A 22,440-nucleotide genomic window follows, 5' to 3' on the forward strand; every position below is an offset into this window, starting at 1 on the left:
CTATCGTTCTTACTGTAGTCCTGTTTTGGGCGCTTCTGCTGGTTGCCGTCAGCCCTTACACGTCTTGTGACAGACAGACTATGTACTGTTTCTAGTACTACCGGCACTTTCTTCCCATGGATTGGCGTCCTGCCAATGCTGTCAGTCGTATTTTAGCTAGTGCATGTTTCAACAGTGCTTCTGTCCACTGTTGTGCATACTGGAATGGTATGCGCTAACTCTATCATACCAGTTGGCTTCTCTCTAGGTTTACTTATGGTCGGCACGCCGGATCCATCAGACCCTAGGTTCAGGTCCACTTCTTTGCGAAGTCATGAACTTTCCCTTTCACACCGATATATCTGGTATGTGTTTTCTTTCTCTCATCCAGTTTACATACAGGGGTTTTCATGCTGTTTTTGGGTGGCTTATGGTGCCTTTGCCTCCCAATGTTTTCCGCTCTTTTCTGAGCTTCATGGTCTGGTGTGGCTGCACTGGCTTGCGGTCCCCACCGTGTTTCGTCACCTTGTTGACGGTCACGTTCCCATGGGATTCAGTCACAGACCCACCTCCCCTAAGGATATGGCTTTGTTATCTATTCTAAAGCTAGAAGTCTCTATCAGATGAACAACTTACTTACTTTCAGTAACAATGTATCTGGTAGAGACAGTGTAGCTGCAGATTCCTTAGCGCTCGCCTGTCCTCCCCGTTCTGCGAGGACCTTTTCAGGTTGGGCTTTATACACTTGTGTCGTAATTCTAGTAGCATATTATAAGTGTCCCAGTCCCATATTATAAGTAGACTAGTCCCATATTGTAAGTGTCCTATTATAAGTAGACTAGTCCCATATTGTAAGTGTCCTATTATAAGTAGACTAGTCCCATATTATAAGTGTCCCAGTCCCATATTATAAGTGTCCCAATTCTAGTAGCATATTATAAGTGTCCCAGTCCCATATTGTAAGTAGACTAGTCCCATATTATAAGTGTCCTATTATAAGTAGACTAGTCCCATAAGTGTCCCAGTCCCATATTATAAGTGTCCCATTATAAGTAGACTAGTCCCATATTATAAGTGTCCTATTATAAGTAGACTAGTCCCATATTATAAGTGTCCTATTATAAGTAGACTAGTCCCATATTATAAGTGTCCTATTATAAGTAGACTAGTCCCATATTATAAGTGTCCTATTATAAGTAGACTAGTCCCATATTATAAGTGTCCTATTATAAGTAGACTAGTCCCATATTATAAGTGTCCCAGTCCCATATTATAAGTAGACTAGTCCCATATTATAAGTGTCCCAGTCCCATATTATAAGTAGACTAGTCCCATATTATAAGTGTCCCAGTCCCATATTATAAGTAGACTAGTCCCATATTATAAGTGTCCCAGTCCCATATTATAAGTGTCCTATTATAAGTGTCCCAGTCCCATATTATAAGTGTCCTATTATAAGTGTCCCAGTCCCATATTATAAGTGTCCTATTATAAGTGTCCCAGTCCCATATTATAAGTGTCCCAGTCCCATATTGTAAGTAGACTAGTCCCATATTATAAGTGTCCTAGTCCCATATTATAAGTGTCCTATTATAAGTAGACTAGTCCCATATTATAAGTGTCCCAGTCCCATATTGTAAGTAGACTAGTCCCATATTATAAAAGTGTCCCAGTCCCATATTATAAGTGTCCCATTATAAGTAGACTAGTCCCATATTATAAGTGTCCTATTATAAGTAGACTAGTCCCATATTATAAGTGTCCTATTATAAGTAGACTAGTCCCATATTATAAGTGTCCCAGTCCCATATTATAAGTGTCCTATTATAAGTGTCCCAGTCCCATATTATAAGTGTCCCAGTCCCATATTGTAAGTAGACTAGTCCCATATTATAAGTGTCCCAGTCCCATATTATAAGTGTCCTATTATAAGTGTCCCAGTCCCATATTATAAGTGTCCTATTATAAGTAGACTAGTCCCATATTATAAGTGTCCCAGTCCCATATTATAAGTAGACTAGTCCCATATTATAAGTGTCCTATTATAAGTGTCCTAGTCCCATATTATAAGTGTCCCAGTCCCATATTATAAGTAGACTAGTCCCATATTGTAAGTGTCCCAGTCCCATATTATAAGTAGACTAGTCCCATATTGTAAGTGTCCTATTATAAGTAGACTAGTCCCATATTATAAGTGTCCCAGTCCCATATTGTAAGTAGACTAGTCCCATATTATAAGTAGACTAGTCCCATATTATAAGTGTCCCAGTCCCATATTATAAGTGTCCCAGTCCCATATTGTAAGTAGACTAGTCCCATATTATAAAAGTGTCCCAGTCCCATATTGTAAGTGTCCTATTATAAGTAGACTAGTCCCATATTATAAGTGTCCCAGTCCCATATTGTAAGTAGACTAGTCCCATATTATAAAAGTGTCCCAGTCCCATATTGTAAGTGTCCTATTATAAGTAGACTAGTCCCATATTATAAGTGTCCTATTATAAGTAGACTAGTCCCATATTATAAGTGTCCCAATTCTAGTAGCATATTATAAGTGTCCCAGTCCCATATTATAAGTAGACTAGTCCCAGTCCCATATTATAAGTGTCCTATTATAAGTGTCCCAGTCCCATATTGTAAGTGTCCTATTATAAGTAGACTAGTCCCATATTATAAGTGTCCCAGTCGCATATTATATGTGTGTGATGGTAAAGTTCACAGTCCTACCTGGAGCCGCAGTCCTGCCCTGGGGGTGAGTGGTTTGTCCGTCGGAGCTCTGTCTGTCCATCGCCACCTTGGACTCCACGCTGTGGCCCCTGGCGTCTGTCGGTCTGCTGGGGCCCTGGGGCTGCACCGAGTGGTGACAGGGGGGGGGGGGGGGGGGTGTGTACACGAGTTGTGAGTCTAGCGGGCGGGGGTCCTGGTGACGGCCAGGCCGGTCCCTTGCGCTCTGTCCTCTGCAGACAGACAGACCCAGAATCACTCCCCCGGGGTCCGCAGTCCTGTGGCGACTGAGAGTGGAATAAAACACGAGCCTCCTCCACATCCACGGCTCACTGCCCGCGGGGCTCTGAAGGGGGCGCTGCGAGCGCAGCTATTGGGGCCTTGGGTCAGTGAATGAGGAGGGCTGGTTATCGCCACTTCTTCGCCTCTTTGATATGAAAATGAGCCGCTCAGGCCAAGGATGGAGGGGGCCACCTGAAAGGGCAGAGATGCATTCTGGGGAGTGCCGGCTGCGGGATTATAGCGCCAAGGAATATCAAGGCGCGCACAAATCCAGAGTCTTCCTGTGCGCCTTGAGATAAGTACTGAGGGGAGGAGGGAGGGGGCGAGAGAGACAGGGGGGCCCTGAGAGCTCCGAGAGGCGCTGGCGTGGACTTCGGCGCTTCAATAAGGCATGAAATCAATAAGAAAACAGAATAAAATATCAAAGCAGCTCGTTGCTGAGCTGTGGACCCCAGAGCACGAGGGGGGGAGGCAGTGAGTCTATGGGGCAAGGCAGACTCTGCAACGAAGAGCAGGCGGGTCTGGGGCCACGGGGGTTACTCACACCTTCTTTGGAAAGAGAAAAATACCACCATCAGCAGGTTCAAGTTCATTCTTTTTGGTCTGTAATGTGTAACCAATCATGTCCCAGCGAAGCGAAACACGTGTCGGCGTACCTGCTGCACCCAAGAACCACTGCGGGGCCAGAACTGACGGATCACTGGCAGAATTTGCAAAATCCGACAGTGAGTCTCAGCCACGCGTCTGTCACAGCTGTGGTACCCCTGGGGCACAGGCCTACACTAAAATAAAATGTCTGCCCGGGCCGCCCCGGCCCCTGGAGGAGCCGGGTGGATGTGCATGAAAACAGTCGTTCGTCCACACGGATTAAATGCAGATGTGAAGTTCTCTACGTACAGAGGCGCACTTACCTCTCCTGCGGGACCACTTTCGGAAGGTCTTCAAAGCAGTCATTCAAGGCCCAGTGGATTTTCTATGAAAACAAAAAGGCAGAGAGGAGTCAGGAAATGCTCCGAGGGGGTCCCGACCGCGCGCAGACCCCACTGCAAACCAACGACACGGGTAGCATGCATGTCCCACTTAAAAAGAGCTTAACCGTGGGGCTCTGTCCACTTGTAATTAAATACTTCCCAAAGTACTGGTATATAAAGAAATAAGCTGCAGGGAAGGCCCAGGATTGGATGTTCTCTCTCTCTCTCTCTCTCAGTGGCTAAACTTATGTCCACAGACTACCACTCACCCACATCAGCATCCCAGACCAGGTCCCCTTAGCCCGGATGCAGCTGTGCATACAGTACAAACCAATGGAAGTGACACGACTGTGCAGTGAACCTGGCTGCATGAAGGAAACACAGGTCGCACCTGTGCAGCGACCCACGCGAGCTTGTGCCCGGCTAGGGATGTGGGGAGGCGAGAGAGGGTGTCATGGACTCACCTGACTGGTATGAAGCCAGTACTTGAACCGCTTCTTCTTCTTCATGCGGGGGAGGATGAGGTGGAAGAAGGTGTGCTCCCCCAGGGAGGTGAGCAGGGCCCCCCCGAAGCCAATGCAGAGCAGGACAAAGAGGCCGGAGAAGTGGTAGATTCCCATCTGGAGCGTCTGTGGGTGGAAGAGAGACCTGTGTCAGCGCTCGCGTGTTCATAGTGGCAGGGATGGGGGCACAGGCATTCACGACTCGAGGCGTGGACTGACGTGGATCAGAGATGGGGCGTTTACTCACTCTCCAGGTCCACGAATGACACTGATGGGTGTGGACGCAATACCATCAACACAGAGCAGTCGTGTTTATTGGAGCGACCATTCATGTCACGTTCAAGGATGGACACCGTCTATCACTCAATCTGCTGTCAATCACCTGGACTGCAATCAATCACCTACACCACTGCCAATCACATGACCAACTATCAATCACTTGGACATCTATCAATCACCTACACCACTGCCAATCACATGACCAACTATCAATCACTTGGACATCTATCAATCACCTAGACATCTACCAATCACCTACACCACAGCCAATCACATGACCAACTATCAATCCCTTGGACCCGCTATCAATCACCGAAACCACTGCCAATCACATGACCAGCAATCAATCACCTGGAGTGCTACCAATCTCCTGTTCCTCCCATTGCCTCCATGCTAGATTGAATTGCCCAGTATCCATCCTTCTTGCTATGTGCCCCAGACCCTTGTGTGGGGACCCCTGTCTTATGGATTCAGAGGAGGAAGGGGTCTCCCCCTCTCACTCATACTTCACACCGGTGCAATGAGGGAAAATACTGTCCCGCCCCCTCACCTGTACCTGGAGTCTTCCAACACACATTGGGTCGCGTGCTGAGCAGGTCAGGTACATGCACCGCGCACCTTGAGCCCAAGCTAAGCATTCTCTCTATAACTCCCTCGAGTACTGTTCTGGGACCTGTTGGACAAGTTTCTTATCTTTGGTAACGTCTTATATGGTAGAGACTATCTGCAGATTGCTTACCTGAGCATTATCCCCAGGCATTAGACTGGATCCGGACATTTTTCTGTGGGCATTACCCCTGCACGCCAGTAAGTGACGTAGATCGGCTCTGTGTGGTGGCCTAGTTTGTGCTGGATGCAGAAGGCAATGAGAACCAGCAGCCTCAGAGTGAGTCTCACCAAAATTCAGGGGAAAGGCTAAAACATCAGCATCATAGTTCAAATATCCTGGACTCGCCATTTGGGAGGATAAGCCCGAAACTGCACTGTGTCCAGAGCAGCTCAGGTGAAAGGGAGCGTTTGAGAGGGAGTCAGGTGTGACTTCGGTATGTTGATAGTGAAACCCAGCGAATTGTGGTAAATAAATAATTACTTACCAGTACTATTTTTGACAATAATCAATAAACGGTTAGCTCAATAAATAAGAGTCAAGATACGAGGTAGCTAGAGTATACAGGCTTTAATCAAGCATAAAGGACTGGAACAGGACAGCCTGTACGGGAATGGGATGGCAGGGCCCGGCAGCTGCCGGGGGCAGGATCTGGGAATGATGCGCATAACTTTTAATAACAGTGCATTAGTATATATAGTTAAACAAAACACATTACATTCAATGCAATAGGCGTAGCAGTGGGCGTGGTTTCGTAGCAGTCGCGAAAGATAAGGCATAAAGTGGGTGTAACAAGAGGTGTGTACAGGGCGTATACATAGACATGTGATGTAAACGTAACAGAATATGTCATAAATGGGGCGGAAACATGGAGGGGGCTACCTGAGCAGCTGGGACCTCTAACCTAGTGGTGCGCGCAAACTGGCAATGAAGTGTTACTAGGGAGAACTGGGGGCTATGACTTCTGCCCTAGAAGAGGAGACTAAAAGTCTGGAGTGTCAGAGCGACATGTACCCAGGCATATCTAGTATCTAGTGTTTAGAGAACATGTTGATAGAATCCAAAAGTTATCAGGGCAAAGGCTAACAGACATTAAGACTGGTGCATACATAATTCTACATATAGTGCGTGTGCGAGGAATATTCTATGAATATTAATACAGTATTTCTCTTACATGGAGACATAAAGGCTAGACCATGACGGAAACTATTGATGCGATTCAGTAGCTTAGGAATGCAGAGAAGGAGGGCTGGACTGATAACTAGAATCATAACATACTCTTGGCAGACTGGGAGGCAGAGCCAGGCCGAGCCGGGCACTGCGAGGCATGAAAGTAAGCTAAGGGTCAGGGATACAGGTGGGGGCTGTATCGCTCCTCGGAGAGGGTTCAGGAGACAGGAGCTGAATCTGAGTCCGGGCCCTTTTGAGGCCTAGAAACGGGGACAATTCAATGAATTAACGTGCACACTGTAAAATGTGGCAACGTAGGTTTACATAGGCCTGATATTCGTTGCTTTCACGAAGACTGGAAACTGGCATACTAGGGGTGGACACAACTGTAATTGCGTCTTTAATCGATCAGAGGGGAATACATGCATATTGATCATGCACATATAACATAAGGTGGGGAACACGTAGGCACATACAACATGGCAAAATTTACTTTTCCACAGAATGCAGGGCGTTCCCCTTAGTCTGGTGATGGGAGATGACAGCCTGGGGAGAGCCCGCCTTCAACAGCCAGTCATCAAGAATAGGGGAAGACTGTCACCCCTGATCTATGTTACAAAATATATATGAATATCCATATAAATTCATTTGCATGTACTTCCAAAGAGTTCATGAGTATATAAGATCACATTAACATGAGGCCTGGAGCTCAAATGGCTTCCTATCTGACCTTGACTGGACAAGCTTCAACAAGCTATTCTGTACACCCTTACAGGTCACCTTGCTTGTCCTGACTACATGATATGCAAATGTTACACAGTGCCGAGCCTGCCTTTCTGGTCTGCCCATATCTGGCTGTTTTGCATGGTGCAGACATTGCACATCCAGGTCAGCCATATTTGGCTTGGTGCCTGATTCTAGTTCAGCTGAAATGGCACTTCTTACAGTATATAAGACCTAGAAACTTGTCACTCTGAGAAGAAGCGGCCTGAGAGCCCCTAAGGTGGCAGATCTGACTCCTTCCTTGCTAATTAGCAATGATGCATGCTTTTGGTACCAATAAATAAATTTCACTCTGTTTCTGAGCAACCTGCTATGTCTACTGAGTTTCATTAGTATATTCCTGGGAGGGTGCCAGTATTTCCCCATCAATCTACGCAGATGAGCTGCGACCACCGCCATCACTTTCGTTAACACCCATGGGGCGCAGGTAAGGCCAAAAGGGAGCACGTCAAACTGAAAGTGGTCATGGCCCACCATGAACCGCAGGTAACGCCTGTGGGCAGGCAGGTTGGCAATGTGGACGTATGCATATCCAAGTCCAACATTACCATCCAGTCTCCCGGGTCCAGGGTAGATGGAACTTGAACGAGCGTGAACATTTTGAATTTCTCCTTCCTGTGAAAGAAATTGAGAGCGCGCAGGTCTGCATAGGACAAAGGCCTCTGTCCTTCTTGGGCACCAGTAAGTAGCGGGAATAACAACCACAATCCATTTCTGGCGTCTGCACCAACTCAATGGCTCCCTTGGCCAAGAGAGCGATCACTTCCCGGCAGAACAAGGTAAGATGGTCGTCCATTAGCCTGTTGCAATCAGGGGACATGGGTGGAGGGGTAGTCACGAAGGGGAGGGAGTAGCCCTTCAGATAATTTGATCAACCCATCGGTCTGATGTTATCGACTGCCAGTGGGGTAGGTGATGGCGTATCCTGCCTCACACTGGCGGCCCATGATGGTGGGAGGGCAAACTATAAAGGTTTGGAGACTGTGGCTGCCGAGGGAGCTGACTGTCCCGACCTCTGGCTGCCCGACCAATGAGTTCTGGCACTTGACCACGCAGAGTCTTGGAAGCTTCCACGCCGGGGTGGCTGGGTAGGAAAGATGTGAAAGGCGGGTGGCAAAAAGCCATGGAAAGGGCCACGGACCTTGTTGTAGCCCTGCTGTCCTTAAAGCATGCCAGCGCTGAACCCACCTTGTCTCCGAAGAGAGGGAGCCATCAAAGGGCATGCCCATAAGCAATGCTTGAACATCCCCAGCAAAGCCAGCTGTGGCGCCGTAAGGCCACCATCAATGAAACTGCTCGTTCCAGCGAGCCGTAGGTACCAGTCCACATCAGATGGTGTACCTGGCTGCATCTCTACCATCAGGAACAGCCTGGGAGAGGACGGTCCGGCCTCCTCCGGGACAGTCGGCAGCACCTGCGCAACCATATCCCACAGAGCATGGGAATAGCAGCTCAAAAGCCATGCAGTGTTCACGGACCGCAGCGCCAGGCTGGTGGTAGAAAAGATCATCTTCGCGAAGGTGTCTAACCTCTTGGATTCCTATCCTGGGGGTGTGGTGGGGAATGCACCATTAGAAGTGGAGGTTGGACCACCAAGTTCTGTAAGATAGGGCGTTGCATGAAGAAATTGGTGCCCCCTGGAGCAAGGGTGGGCAATCGTCCTGTTCACAGGAGACCCTGTGCTGGGCTTGCCCCAGGTCCCAAGCAGGACGTCTGTAAGGGTGTCATTTAAAGGGAGAAGCGGTTTTGAGAGAGACACTCCGGACTGAAGCACTCTCGTCAAGTTGTTTGTTTGACTGACAGGGCGGGCTAAGGTCTTCGTCCTCAGCCGCCCTTGTCTCCACTATTGCAAACAACACTCCCTCGTCTGTAGCCACAGTAGGGGGAGAAAGCATGCCAGTATCCGGATAGGTGTCCAGCCCACTGGCTTCTGCCAAATCCTCACACCCGTCCACGTTGGGGTCAAAGGGCTGGTATTCTTCAGGGTCCAGTGGCCCCTCCCAATCCTCCCCGAGTTCTAACTCATAAGAATAGGGCTCAGGCTCTGATGGAATTCATGGCTCCAGTCTGCTTCGGGCAACGCCCATCTGGCTCCATGTAGAAGTCGGGGATCACAAAGGGGACAGCGCCAGGAGAATCGGCACCGGGATCGGCGCCGGGGAGGTCAAGGTGGTATGACCAGTGCTGGTCCGGATCTAACCACCGCAAAGGAACCAGCAGGGGCTCCTCCCAAACCCGCAGGGGTCCAAAGGCGCACCAGCGGAAACGGGCCTCTCAAATATCAGGCAGGACTCACCATTGTGGTCGTGCTAGAGGCACCAAAGGGAGAAAAAAGATGAGGGCCCATCACCAACATTGGTCGGTGACCGGTTCCTCAGGGCTTGAACCGGGCCTTCATAGATGACATTCCTGCCTCTCCAGAAAAAGATCTCTCGACAAAAGTTGAGAAAAGCCCAGTCAAATACTGACTGAAGGGGTAGCTCTCGCTGCGCTGACTGGTGCGGAACTGCGCACGTCACATCCAGCGCAGACGATGCCAAGCTGAGCCAATCAACGCCACCTACCGGTGCGCAGGGGTACTGCTCACAGACATATTTCTGCTTCCAGTCTGACGCCTAGGGATAATTCTAATGTAAGGCATCTACAGCTAGACGTCTCTATCAAATTCACTATATGTTGTAGGACTAGTACCTTTCTCAAAGATCCATTAATGCCAAACCTGAGCTGAGCCTGCAGAAAACACTACCCCGTCACAACCTCAATTTTTCAACTAAACCCAATGACTGCGCTTCACAGGTGGCGCTCGCTTCTTAGGGTGACGTGGACACCAGAGAGGATCTTACACCTATAGACTACAAAGTACAGTATGACTCGGACAAAGGCAGGGAGCTGTAGATTGGACGCCCTTCCAGCAATGATTCCTCGCCGAACGGTCTACACCTCCCTCTGCGACTCCTCGAACCCACACTTTGCAGCTAATCCGGGGATTGTGCAAGAAGCCTCTTGGGAGATCAATACTGATGCTAAATCTGCCGCAATCATGAATCCACGGCGGAGACAGTAAAGACCTCCGACTGACGCAAGTCCTACGGCATTGACAATCCATCCGCGGAGCCGTGCAGCAATTGAAGATATTGGTTTTGTGTCAAACGGCGACAGATTGTGCTGCCTCTGTATTCTGGCTCAATAGCCAGATGTGGTGCTTTGCATACAGTGAGATGCGTGGGATGTGCTCAGTAGCTGTAATTATGTGGTGATATAGCTTACATCTTAGTGCCCTGGGTACCATCTGTTGTGTGCTCTCCTGGACCAGAACATCTTCTAACGGGGGTGTCCTGCACAGTCCAGACCATCAGGATATCCACTGCGACGACTCTCCGTACAAGGAATCTCAATGGAAAACGCCTGCAGTCGTTTCAAACCACTGCTGCTACCATGGGCCCACACCACGGTCCAGTCACCCCGGCCACCTCTCTATGCCTTGACAGTCCTTACTGTGCCTCCTCTGCTTGGCCCGTCACCTTGTAGTACCAACCTACTCAAAAGTCCAAGCCCAGTCTGGTGTAGCTTTGTTTACTCTTCGAGGAACAACAAGTGTCATATTGGGCTCCCTACTGAAGGATTCATCTCCAGCCGCATGTCCCCTTCAAAGGGTAGGGTTCCCGCCTGGATATTCCTGACCGTCTCATTACTTGATGTTCTGAGGGCCGGATCCCAGGCATTGGCTTTAGCTCTGGAGGCCACATCTGTGGTGTCTTCTCTTCTGAGGGCCATTCGTGGGATCTTGCATACGATGCTTGATACCTTGTTTGCACCGAGTTCACCTGTAGCGTCTTGGGACCTGCAGGGGCGTAACACAAGACCCCGCATCCCCCGTGGTGTGGGGGGCCCCCAGCTGCAGGGGGCCCTCTCAGCACAGTACTCAGGTCTGAGCACTCCGGATAGGAGCTGGAGCCCCTCCGTTTATATTGCAGGGAGGGCCCATAAACGTTAGTTATGCCACTGGGGACCGGGTCTGTATCACAGTGGGTCCATCTGACAAGTGTCATGTCCCAGTCCGTACATAGTGTCGCGTTATAAACACTATCACAGCGAGTCCGGCACGGGAGTGTCGTGACCAGTTCTTTAGTTTACACGGGTAGCTACAACTAAAAGTCAAGAGGAAGTGGGAAAAACTAAAAAGTTAAAACTTAATGTCAAAACAACAACTCATTCGGAAGCACAATTGGGGCACAAATGTATTTGTATTAAATGGCTTACGGCACCCCTGGAAAACCTGCTCCCATACATTTAAATGGAAGTTTAAAGAGATCTTTGATGTCTACCAAACGGTTACTAGTTTGAGAGTAAGACTGTATTCAACAACCGACAGGAAGGGCAGCGCAAGTAAACAGACGTGGCAGGGGGATGCTGAGCTCAGATAGGGATTGATCTCATTAACTATTTTTAGCCTCTTTGAAATATATTATGCCACAAATGGCAAACCTATACTACCCCTCACATGTTTATGCCAGATGGTTTCATATTTACATTGACACCTCATTGACTCCATAGGAAAGTCAAAAATTCAACCGCTCATACTCTAGCAAGATGGTGTTCAGGAGAGCTCTACCTTGCTATGAGCACAGGACGTTAGCGCTCTAGTTGTTCATATTTGTGAATTTATAGACAATGTGTTCTCACTGTAGCATCTGAAGCACCTTCCATAAGTTAGTATGATACCACCAAGAAAGAACTTATTTTGTGACTAAACTCTGTGGTCATCCTTTCTACACGTGTTCTGTTTCACATCCAGGCATTTACTACAGTGCGTTCCATTGGGGCAAAAATGGCATCACCTCATCGCCCCCCCAAAAAAAAAATATATATACATGCTTCATGTAACCTTATTTATTTATTTTATTTAGGAGATTTATAGAGCGCAACTATCACCTTACAGGCATCCTGGCGCTAAGGCTCCACAGAAGTGGCGAACAGAGGAAGTAGCAGAAGTTCCCAACAGGTTAAGCCTTAGGAAACAGCCAGGTTTTAACACGTTTCCTAAAGAGGAGAAGTTCCTCCGTTTGACGAATCTCCACGGGCAGACTGTTCCAGAGTTTGGCAGCAGCGACTCCAAAGGATCTACCCCCTGCCCTGGCTTCCTTAAATCTGGGTACTCTCACCAAACACGCAGTTGCTGAGCGAAGTGCTCTGGTTGGGGTGTACCAGACAAATTTAGCTTGCAATGAGCTAGGCCCGAGCCCATGAAGGGCTTTAAAAACAAGGTAAAGGGATTTGAAAAATACTCTCTGCCTAAGCGGGAGCCAATGGAGCTCAGCCAATGCCGCTGAGGCAGAGGATCTTCTAGGCCAACCAAGGGCCAGCTTGGCGGCAGCGGACTGGATTCTTTGAAGTCTGTCTAACAGCAGACTCGGCGACTCAACCTTCCACCTAGCAAACAGTCTTGTGAATTCGGCACAGGTGTTGCCAGTCTGTTTTACAACAGCAATATTACCCACAGGGAGGGCACTCCCAGGTTGTTATTGGTGGCGTGGAGCTGAGCCCCCCGGCTTTTGCTCGAGCCCTCGAACTCCAACCTGCAAAGTGACTACCTGGGCGATCCTTCTCCCACGGATGCCACTCAGAGTGTCACTAAGCATCAAGTAATGGTCGTACAACTGACCCAGGTGGCTGGCTTCTTCCTCTGACTTCAGTATCACACACTCAGAGCCGCACGCTTCGGGGTCCATACCAACCCATCCAACAGGACTGAGGATCCGGAACTCCCTTCCTGCGGAAACAAGACTGATTCCCCCAACACTTGCCTTCAAAAGGGAAGTGAAAGCGAAACTGATGAACACTGCGCCGAACTAGAAGCCCTCCTCCTTTTGTCTCCTATTCTGTTTAGTCGGCTAAACTGCTACTCAGCACGTGATACAGCCTCAGTCTCACCAGCTAATATATGTATAATGTATATTTATCTGCTTTTCTCCCGCAGATATCTACCCATGTCTTCCGCAACCTTATGTAAAGCGCTCTGATACCTGCTTGGGTCATGTTCACGCTATACAAAACTTTACATATATAAATAAATAAAACAGCAATCCATCAGCCAACCTCATTCAGAGCAAGTTGCCCAACCCACTCTAGGGCATGGAAGCTAACACCCAAAAGCTATCATCGCCCACACCTTCAGAATCCGGCCAGCTGTGGTGACACTGGAGAGGCAAGGACAGCACCCCAAACATCCGACAGTGTCACTACTCAGATGCCATAAGTCCCATATCTACGCAGACAAAGCCACAGATGAGACTCTCACCTCTGTGACAGCAAACACTCTTTTACCGCAGGGCACCATCTTGTACCACTTGTCGTGCAGCGTGTCCATGAAGCCCGAGGACTTGTATCGGCTGATAAACTCGGACAGGTTGGAGGTCAGCGGGGAGTTCTGGGGGAGTCCGATCCCGTAGCCTATCAAATACGACACCAAGTGAGGAAAATAACAAGCGTTAATATTGGCATAGTTTGAGGAGAAGGCGCTCCACTTGAAGGGCGCGGCAGTGGCCGCCGTCTGGCAGAGCACTATACAACACGACTATCAGAGCTATACAAACGCACACCCACAGTCCCTTCCCTAATGAGCAAAGTACAGAAGTGCCAGATGTGACGGGCACGGACGTCGCCCCATTTTCAAAGACCACCAGCCACTCCAGGCTCACCCGGCAGAATGAGTCTACGTGCATCTGCTTCAGTCTGTGGTAAGTGGGCGAACCCCAAGGACTGAACTCAGTCACCTCACCAGCCACAGACACTCCTCACCCAGGTGGACACCAAGACCCGTCCAGGTGGACACCAAGACCCACCCAGGTGGACACCAAGACCCACCCAGGTGGACACCAAGACCCACCCAGGTGGACACCAAGACCCACCCAGGTGGACACCAAGACCCACGGACCCACCCAGGTGGACACCAAGACCCACCCAGGTGGACACCAAGACCCACCCAGGTGGACACCAAGACCCGTCTAGGTGGACACCAAGACCCACCCAGGTGGACACCAAGACCCACCCAGGTGGACACCAAGACCCACCCAGGTGGACACCAAGACCCGTCCAGGTGGACACCAAGACCCGTCCAGGTGGACACCAAGACCCGTCCAGGTGGACACCAAGACCCGTCCAGGTGGACACCAAGACCCGTCCAGGTGGACACCAAGACCCGTCCAGGTGGACACCAAGACCCGTCCAGGTGGACACCAAGACCCGTCCAGGTGGACACCAAGACCCACCCAGGTAGACACCAAGACCCACCCAGGTAGACACCAAGACCCACCCAGGTAGACACCAAGACCCACCCAGGTAGACACCAAGACCCACCCAGGTAGACACCAAGACCCATCCAGGTGGACACCAAGACCCTCCCAGGTGGACACCGAGACCCACCCAGGTGGACACTAGCTCCATCCTCCTCCTGCCAGGAGAAGCCAACAATCATCCACTCTATTGGTTTTCCAGGAGGACACGCCCACTCACATCTCATCCTCAGCATCATACACACTCACCTGGACCTTGTGCAATCTAGGAGCACCGCCAGGCTCCCTTCTCAGGTGAATAATGGCTCTGATTCTGCTAACTAACATGTACCTTCTACTGCTCTATCTTTACTATAATTCAACACACATTGTGGAATCCTCAGGCACCATTGCCTCAAAAGACTTGGGATGTGAGCAGCTAAACTTTATTATAATAAACAGTAACGTATCACTTTGTACCGTACTAATGTTGTTTCTAGGCACTATAAATAACAGCTGATACTATTACCCAGTGTAATGGCACCCCAGTAACCATGATTTGACCTAAATCATTGCAGATGTCAGTCACTAGAGTTTAACTAACTGAGCAATTGTTGTTGGTTAGGGGCCCGACTCACCTGAAGTAGGGGGGGGGGGGGTTAGATGCAGTTATTTATCAGCCAGTCCATAACCCTGGGGAAGATTTACAAACCCACAAAATGTTAATTCGGCTTGGAAATGTGAAGCCAATGCAGAGATCAAAGTTGCAGCAGCATGCATTGCAGTAACAATTGATGAGCTGCTATTGAGTACACACAGAAAGAATCGAGGCTTCCAGACTGCGGGTAAAGGTGGAAAACTCGGAGAGAGGGTATAGAAAATGGTGAAGGGTTGTTGATGGCGCGCGAGGGGGGTTAAATGTCACTTCTTGGACTGGTAGCCAATGATGACATCGGATAATGCAGAGCAAAGTGAAGAGTCTTAAATGTATGAACTGAAATGTAAAGAAACTCGCTGCTGAGCTCTTCCCGGCATCAATAGCAGGCGAGATCTCCAGTGGGAAGAGTTTAAGGCTCCTCTGAGAGGTTCAGATCTTCAGCAGCTACAAACACGGCTGCCATGAAGGATTCAGGTTATTTTCTCTTCTGTGAAGCAGGAGAATACGCTTGCGTTACATCTCCGACGCACTCCTGACAGACTGCACTCGCAGAAAATATTCTTAAGAAAAACTACCAGCTTTTTTCAGAGTCTACACGGAAGACCGTTGAATTCTCAGAGGTATTACACATTCTCGGACGGATACACCCAAAGGCTGTAATTTTATTTTTCAATCTTCCTTCAGAGACAAGGTAATATTGATTTTTTTATTGCATAATAGGGAAAAATGCGTTATCCGGATCATAGACAGCATTATTTCTGACTTCTTGGAAAAGGGCATTTTATTGGCGCAGAGACTGGTATCTTATGAGATCCATAAAATACACACTGCCACTGCAATGCTGTTTTCCCTCCATAGGAGGGATGGTAGTGTCTTATTTAAAATCTTACATTGATCTACAAGTACCAGCACGCCCTCCTTCGTCCCAAAGACGCATCTATAAGGCGCCTTTACCTCGCTTGAAGTGACTCAACCCTCCTGAGATTCATTGAAGAGGGATCTTTCAATTATTCCCCGGTGTGACTACTTTTTCAAGACTAGCACATCGCTTTTACATTGATGTTTCTGAAATTGGTATAAATAAATGTTCTTATAGTTTCTTTCTCTGAGGCGACCGACAGCAGATGGTTGGCCGCCAACATTGTACCTCGCGGCTCACACGCATCCTCTCGAATGAAGAAGGCTTTTTAGGTCAAGCTGCAATATTAAACCTTCTACAGAACTGGATACAAAAAAGGTCTTTGTGAAAGTAACTTAATTTTTTTAAATTTTTTTTTACATCCAGGGCAACTTCCATTGCGATGTTACAAAATGTACTCTATTGGTCAATTTTCTTTGACTCTGTAGCATTTGATGACTGACGACGACTTTGTAAATTATGTCCATGCAAATTATTAAATGCGAGCAGGTATTAATGCATTGCTGGACTTTATTCTCTAACTACTTTCTTGGCAGAGGGTTTGAGGGTACAGCAAACCTCAAAGATGGCGCCATTTGTACGGTAGAGCGATGGCTCGTTCTAGATTAGTTTAAAGTTCATTTGTCAAAATTTGTAGAAATTTAAGACTAACATATGTTGCACCTAGTAATCCACTTTTTTTTTAAATTATTTTTTATTTTATTCACTTTTTAAAAAAAATGTAGTTTACCTTTGCTTCCCGGCTGCAGTTTTTTGTTATAATCTTTACTGCCTCTTTCATCTCTGTAGTCCACATACACTGACTCCTAAATTAAAATGAGTCCCTCTCTGAGTAGAAAGGACTGTGCATGGAGGGGTAGAGTTTTATCTGACAGTTTCAGGGCCTCCTCTCTCTAAAGTGTTTTAATATTCTTTCAGTGCAATCTGTGGAGTCTCAGCTCTTTCCAAAGCTCATTAAAGTCCTTGCTTCCGGGGATGTGTTTGTGTGCTGGTAACATGCTAATTTTATTTCCCAGGCGGCCAGTGCGCGCGGCTCTTTTGACTTCAGGACAACACTTTCATGTGTTTGCCCGGCGCGCTGCTGCTGTTGCCGCCCGCGCGTGCCGGCTGCCTCTGCTCGTACATCCGCTCGCGGACACTCCCTGGAGCCTGAGTGTGACCCACCCTAGCCTTCTTCAGGGAATGATTCTTTGTCATAGAATTGTTTGAAGGAGAGAACTCTACTTTAAAACATTTTTTTTTTAGATCAGTCACTACGATTGGTCCCTAACAATGATTAATTATGATGAAGGAAATGACGATGAATAGAGATTTGTAAAGCGCAACAAAGGCTCCGAAGACGCAACAAATGCCCCGAAGAGTGTCCCGGCGCTAGCCTCACGGCCAAGAAATTAGCCCTGAGCAAAAAGCCATGTTTTCAACTTTTTCTTAAAAATCTGTTTAGACTCTACAAGGCGAAGAGGACGTTTATTCCGAGCAGAAGCCCCAGGAAAAAAAAAAGGACCGTCCACCTTCTCTGGAGCGATTGATCCGGGCATCTCTGCCAGGACAAGACGGGAGGAGTGGAGTCCCCAGTGGGAAAGTAAAAATCTATTCTTGTTAGAAGATGTAAGTAAATTGATACTTGTATAGCGCACTACTCACCCGCAAGGGTCTCAAGGCGCTTGTACAAATACCGCTGTGGAAACCATCCTGGCTTTCCCTGTGAGGTGTCCACTCGTGGGCACCCCCAAGGTGGAGGCCAGGCATCCTTAGCGTTGTGGGGGCCGTTGTGGAGATTAAGCAAGCTATTGCCCAGAGTTGCAGAGTGGGACCCATGATTGGAATCGGCACCGAGGCGAGAATTATCAGGTCCGTGGAATTTTGAGCCCAAGACCCGCCGAGGCGGGGAATTGAACCCTGGTCCCAGGCTAGACCTCTGCATCAGGGTCTGCCGCTCTAACCATTGAGCCACACTTGTCCCTTATAGGGAGGCCTACATGGTGTAAGGCTCTGTGGGCCAGGACAAGCCCATTGGACAGAATCTGTTTCTTAACTGGGAGCCAGTGGAGGTAGTGGATATATGGGGAATCCCTCATTTTCAGAGGAAGATTAAGAACCAGGCGCACCGCCATATTTTGTACAATTTGCAGCTTTTCTATGAAGTAGTCTGGCTGTGGGGATTAGGCCAGCGATAACTAAAATAGAGATAAACTCAAAGAGAGAGAGGTTACTTATCTGCTCGGAGCCGCATTTATAAGAGGCAGATTGTTGTCAGCTCATGTCATTCAATGTTCTTTTCTGCAACCTTTGTATTATGATGCATGCGGCTGCTTGGAGACTGCATTAAAAGATATTGCATAATGTCCGCCTGCGCGTCTTTAATGAAACCCAGATTCTCTAGTCATGGTAATAGGAGAATTGTAATTTGCTGCCTTTCTATTAAGTATACTGTGCTTTTATTTAAACGCTGGTGCTTCATTGCTCATAAAGAGTAGTGGGGATTATTCTGAGAATAAATACATATATTTTTAATAATATATAACTTGTGTGGTGTCCTTTCATTTGATATTACAGGATTGTATATGGTAAAACAGCTCGCTTCACATGTCCTCTTGAGTTAAGCCTTTAAGGCTGCTTAGTCCATGCTACCCCTAGGATAGCTTGTCTATAAGGTTGACTTACAACCACCACCATAAGGGATTGTTTGGACTGATACAGGGTGCCCACAGAATTGTGGACATCATATACCAGGCCAACTTCTCACATGGGGAGAGGAGTTGGCCTAACGGCTCGGGCGCTCGACCTCGGACCTGGGGATCTGGGTTCGAGTCTCGGTAACGACGCCAAAACCTCCTGTGATTCTGGGCAAATCACTTAATCTTCCCGTGCCTACAATGAAAGTGTCCTCATGTAACGTAACTGGAAAATATGTAAAGCGCTCTGATACCTGATTCGGTTCGGGTCTAGTTCGCGCTATATAAAACTCTGCAAAAAAAAAAAAAGTAGCCTGACAGGCCCAGATTTAGAACACTGGCATAATCCAGCATAGAAGGAACTGTGTATGGCCTGATTCGCTATTTTCCTAGCTAGAAAGGAAACGCACATTTTTTTAATGCATGGAGAGGGTCAAAGCAGGTGCCCGCCGATGCATAGCCTTGAGACTGAAGAGAGAGCTGTTTGGCAATCTTAGTGGTTAAGTTTCCAACCACTGCCGACAGAGGGAACACAGGGATAGCACTGTCCCCACCATAGATGGACCAATCGAAAGGAGAGTCCAGGACCTCCGTCTTTCCAGCACTGCACATCCGGGGATTCTGACGCATACAAGTAAAAACTGCAGCCAGACGCGGTTTGATGAGATCTGGGTAAATTACTTCGCCTTCATTACAGGAAAGGAGCAGCTGTGTGTCATCAGCGTAGAAAATTATCTTTGCTCTGAAGGATTCCACAAGGTGTGCCAAAGGAGTTTAATAGACACTAAAGAGTGTAGGACTCCGGCCAGGGCCTTGTGGCACCCCAACTGCCAAAGCCTTAGTGTCAGATGAAAGCGGGGGCTGGGTCCACACGGCTGGACCTCTGTTCTTAAGAATGGGGTCCATCCATCTCAGCCTAAGCCATTTAACCCAATGGTCTGTACTCGACGGAGAAGCATAGAATGTGGCACCGTATCAAAGGCTGCTGAAAGATCCAACAGTATCAGCGCAGGTTTGCCCCCTTCACCTGGAGTGCATCTGATGTGTTCTGTCACCTCTCGAAGAGCTGTCCTGGTACTCGCATTGGGGACGAAAACAGAGACTGACAGGGGTGAAGAAGATCGCCGGACTCCGAATAGATGGAGAGCTACCGATATAGAGGAAAGTAAAACTATAGTAACTACTGTAATGTCCTACTCCTTGTAAGCACAGTTTAAAATCTGTTTTTCACTTAAACGGAAGTCATTAAATCACAGCAGAATACAATCTTGGGGTGTTTGATGCCATAAGTTTCCATTAAGCCATTTGCTTCACTGTTTGCTAAAAAGAAGGTTCGGCTCACCATTTCCAAATTTATTGGGTATAAAGGACTCACTTGTTAATGTCGTGGCCCCTCAACCTCCAGATGTGGTCAGCTTGCTTCCAGGGTGCTCTCACTGAGGCACAGAGCCCCCATACAGAGGTCATCTCCTGGTTCTCCCCTTTTAAGGATGATGAATCTGTTTGGATGTTCATCTCAGTCTTGAGGCATGTTGTGTATTTGACCGTTGCGTGACTGGACCAGACAGCACAGCGACAACTTCCATGTGTACACCTGGCACAGCAACACCATCTGTGTGTACACCCCACACAGCGACGCCTTCCGTGTGAACTCCCCACACAGTGATGCCTTCCGTGTGTACACCCCGCACAGCTATGCCTTCCGTATGTACACCCCGCACAGCAACGCCTTTCATGTGAACACCCCGCACAGCGATGCCTTCCCTGTGTACACCCCGCACTGCGACACCTTCCATGTGTACAACATGCACAGCGACGCCTTCCATGTGAACACCCCGCACAGCGATGTACGAGTTACTTACCTTCGGTAACAATGTATCTGGTAGAGATGTTGTCTAGCTACAGATTACGTAACTAGAATTATCCCCAGGCGTGAGACTGGATCCAGAATTTTTTTTGCAGCAGCACCTCTGCGCGCCGGGGGATAATTCCCTGACGTTGTCCACGGATATGACGTCAGCAAGGTCATATAAGTCCCTCCCGGCGCGCTTATGTCAGTTTTCTTTGGAGAAACATTTCCGCGGCACAACGCGGAGCCACCAACAAAACTGTGAAAGTATGGGAACAGTGTGCAAAGGAGGAAAAATACGTAAAACAAGGAAATCGAATGATGCAGAACATCATCATAAAGACAGTATCAGACACTGTCCACTTACAATCCGAGCACTAAAAGCAGAGCATCGCTCAGAGAAACAATCCCAGAAAGTGAAGCGTGGACCCTCCCCAGAGGCTGAGTGACAAGGGAAGAATGTCTCGGCAGACAAAAAGAAGACTGTCATTACAACGCAGAACTGTGCCGACCAACAAGGGCGGAGCACAGGAAAAAACAACAATCCACTGCGATATGACATTAAAAGAATGGCACTTCTCCCTTTAGAGATCGAAGGCCGAAGCACAGCTCAACAGATCCCAAAGAAGGCGACTGCAGAGGAGACAAGAGCCCTAAGTTGAAGGAGGAAGCGGGAGGGAGGGAAAACAACAGGAGAAGACCCCACCTTGGAAGGACCAGAGTGGAGGAATGCAGAGAAAGCGAACAAATGAATCTCCTGTTGAAGGCGAAAGCGAAAAGCACTGCTCCACAGGAAGAGAAGCCACCCAGAGGGAGGCAGCTGCAAAGGCAAAGGCAGAGAGGTTCGCACCAACCTGAGCACCCTGGATGAAGAGCAGTGCCAACTGAAGGGAGGCAAGGTGGAGAACCCCACCTGGAAAGGTCCTCGCAGAACGGGAAGGATGGGTGGGAGTTAAGGAATCTACCACTAGACAACGTCTATACCAGATACATCGTTACCGAAGGTAAGTAACTCGTACATCTGATAGAGACATCTAGCTGCAGATTCCTTACATTAGTATAGATACCACAGCCATACACAAGGGGGGAGGTGGGTCTGCAACAGAACAAACGAAAGTGCCCGAGAGCACTGAGCCGGCAACAGGGTGACGGACCATGGGGAAAGCTGTGACGGAGCAGCCAGCCAGCAACCCAAGCAGCTCGGAAGATCAAAAGACAATGGGAAGAAGAAGAACTACTCCCAGAGCTTAAAGGTGCAACAAATTGGCCCCAACCAAGATCTAGAAAGACAACATGGAGAGACATAACCAAAGCCTACCAGGTGAGCCCACTCAAGGGAGGCCGGACAGGCAGCCCCCAGGAAGCAACGGGCAAGAGGCAAGAACTGAGCAACGTCTCAGAAGTACAGGCGTGAAACAGAAGACACGCCATTAGCAACACTTAGTCACAAGAAAGCGACAGGGGCGGACAGCACCTAGCAGACAGCTACGAAGACAACAAAGTGGCGTAGCGAAGAAGAGGACGGAACTGCCCAACAAGGCAACTTGAGGACCGAGACGCAGCACCCGGGACAACCTTCAGAAGAGGAGCTGCCCCGCAGACACAGATGAGACGACACCCGAAGGAAAAAGTCCCATCCAATGGGTGTGGTATCCGAGGCACCGAAGATGCCTATAGGGACTGTGAAGGAGTGCATGCAGAGCGGTGGAGAACAACCTCAGATCTCCAGACCGCCACCTCTGACTGGGAGGAGAAATGCACCCCAACAGA

At 48.5% G+C, this 22,440-nt stretch overlaps 1 protein-coding gene across 1 annotated transcript in view; it reads right to left on the reverse strand.

The window, feature by feature from the left end:
• Nucleotides 1-22,440, reverse strand: part of GRIN3B (glutamate ionotropic receptor NMDA type subunit 3B) — a 115,138-nt gene that overhangs the window by 12,539 nt on the left and 80,159 nt on the right. The window contains exons 6-8 of the mRNA XM_078670534.1: nucleotides 13,597-13,748; nucleotides 4,421-4,585; nucleotides 3,897-3,958 (exon numbers count right to left, since the gene is read on the reverse strand). Of these exons, the coding sequence (XP_078526660.1) occupies nucleotides 3,897-3,958; nucleotides 4,421-4,585; nucleotides 13,597-13,748 (379 nt within the window). The remainder of the gene's footprint in view (nucleotides 1-3,896; nucleotides 3,959-4,420; nucleotides 4,586-13,596; nucleotides 13,749-22,440) is intronic.

The sequence above is a fragment of the Lissotriton helveticus genome, chromosome 12, assembly GCF_964261635.1.
Source record: "Lissotriton helveticus chromosome 12, aLisHel1.1, whole genome shotgun sequence".
Classification (NCBI taxonomy): Eukaryota; Metazoa; Chordata; class Amphibia; order Caudata; family Salamandridae; genus Lissotriton; species Lissotriton helveticus.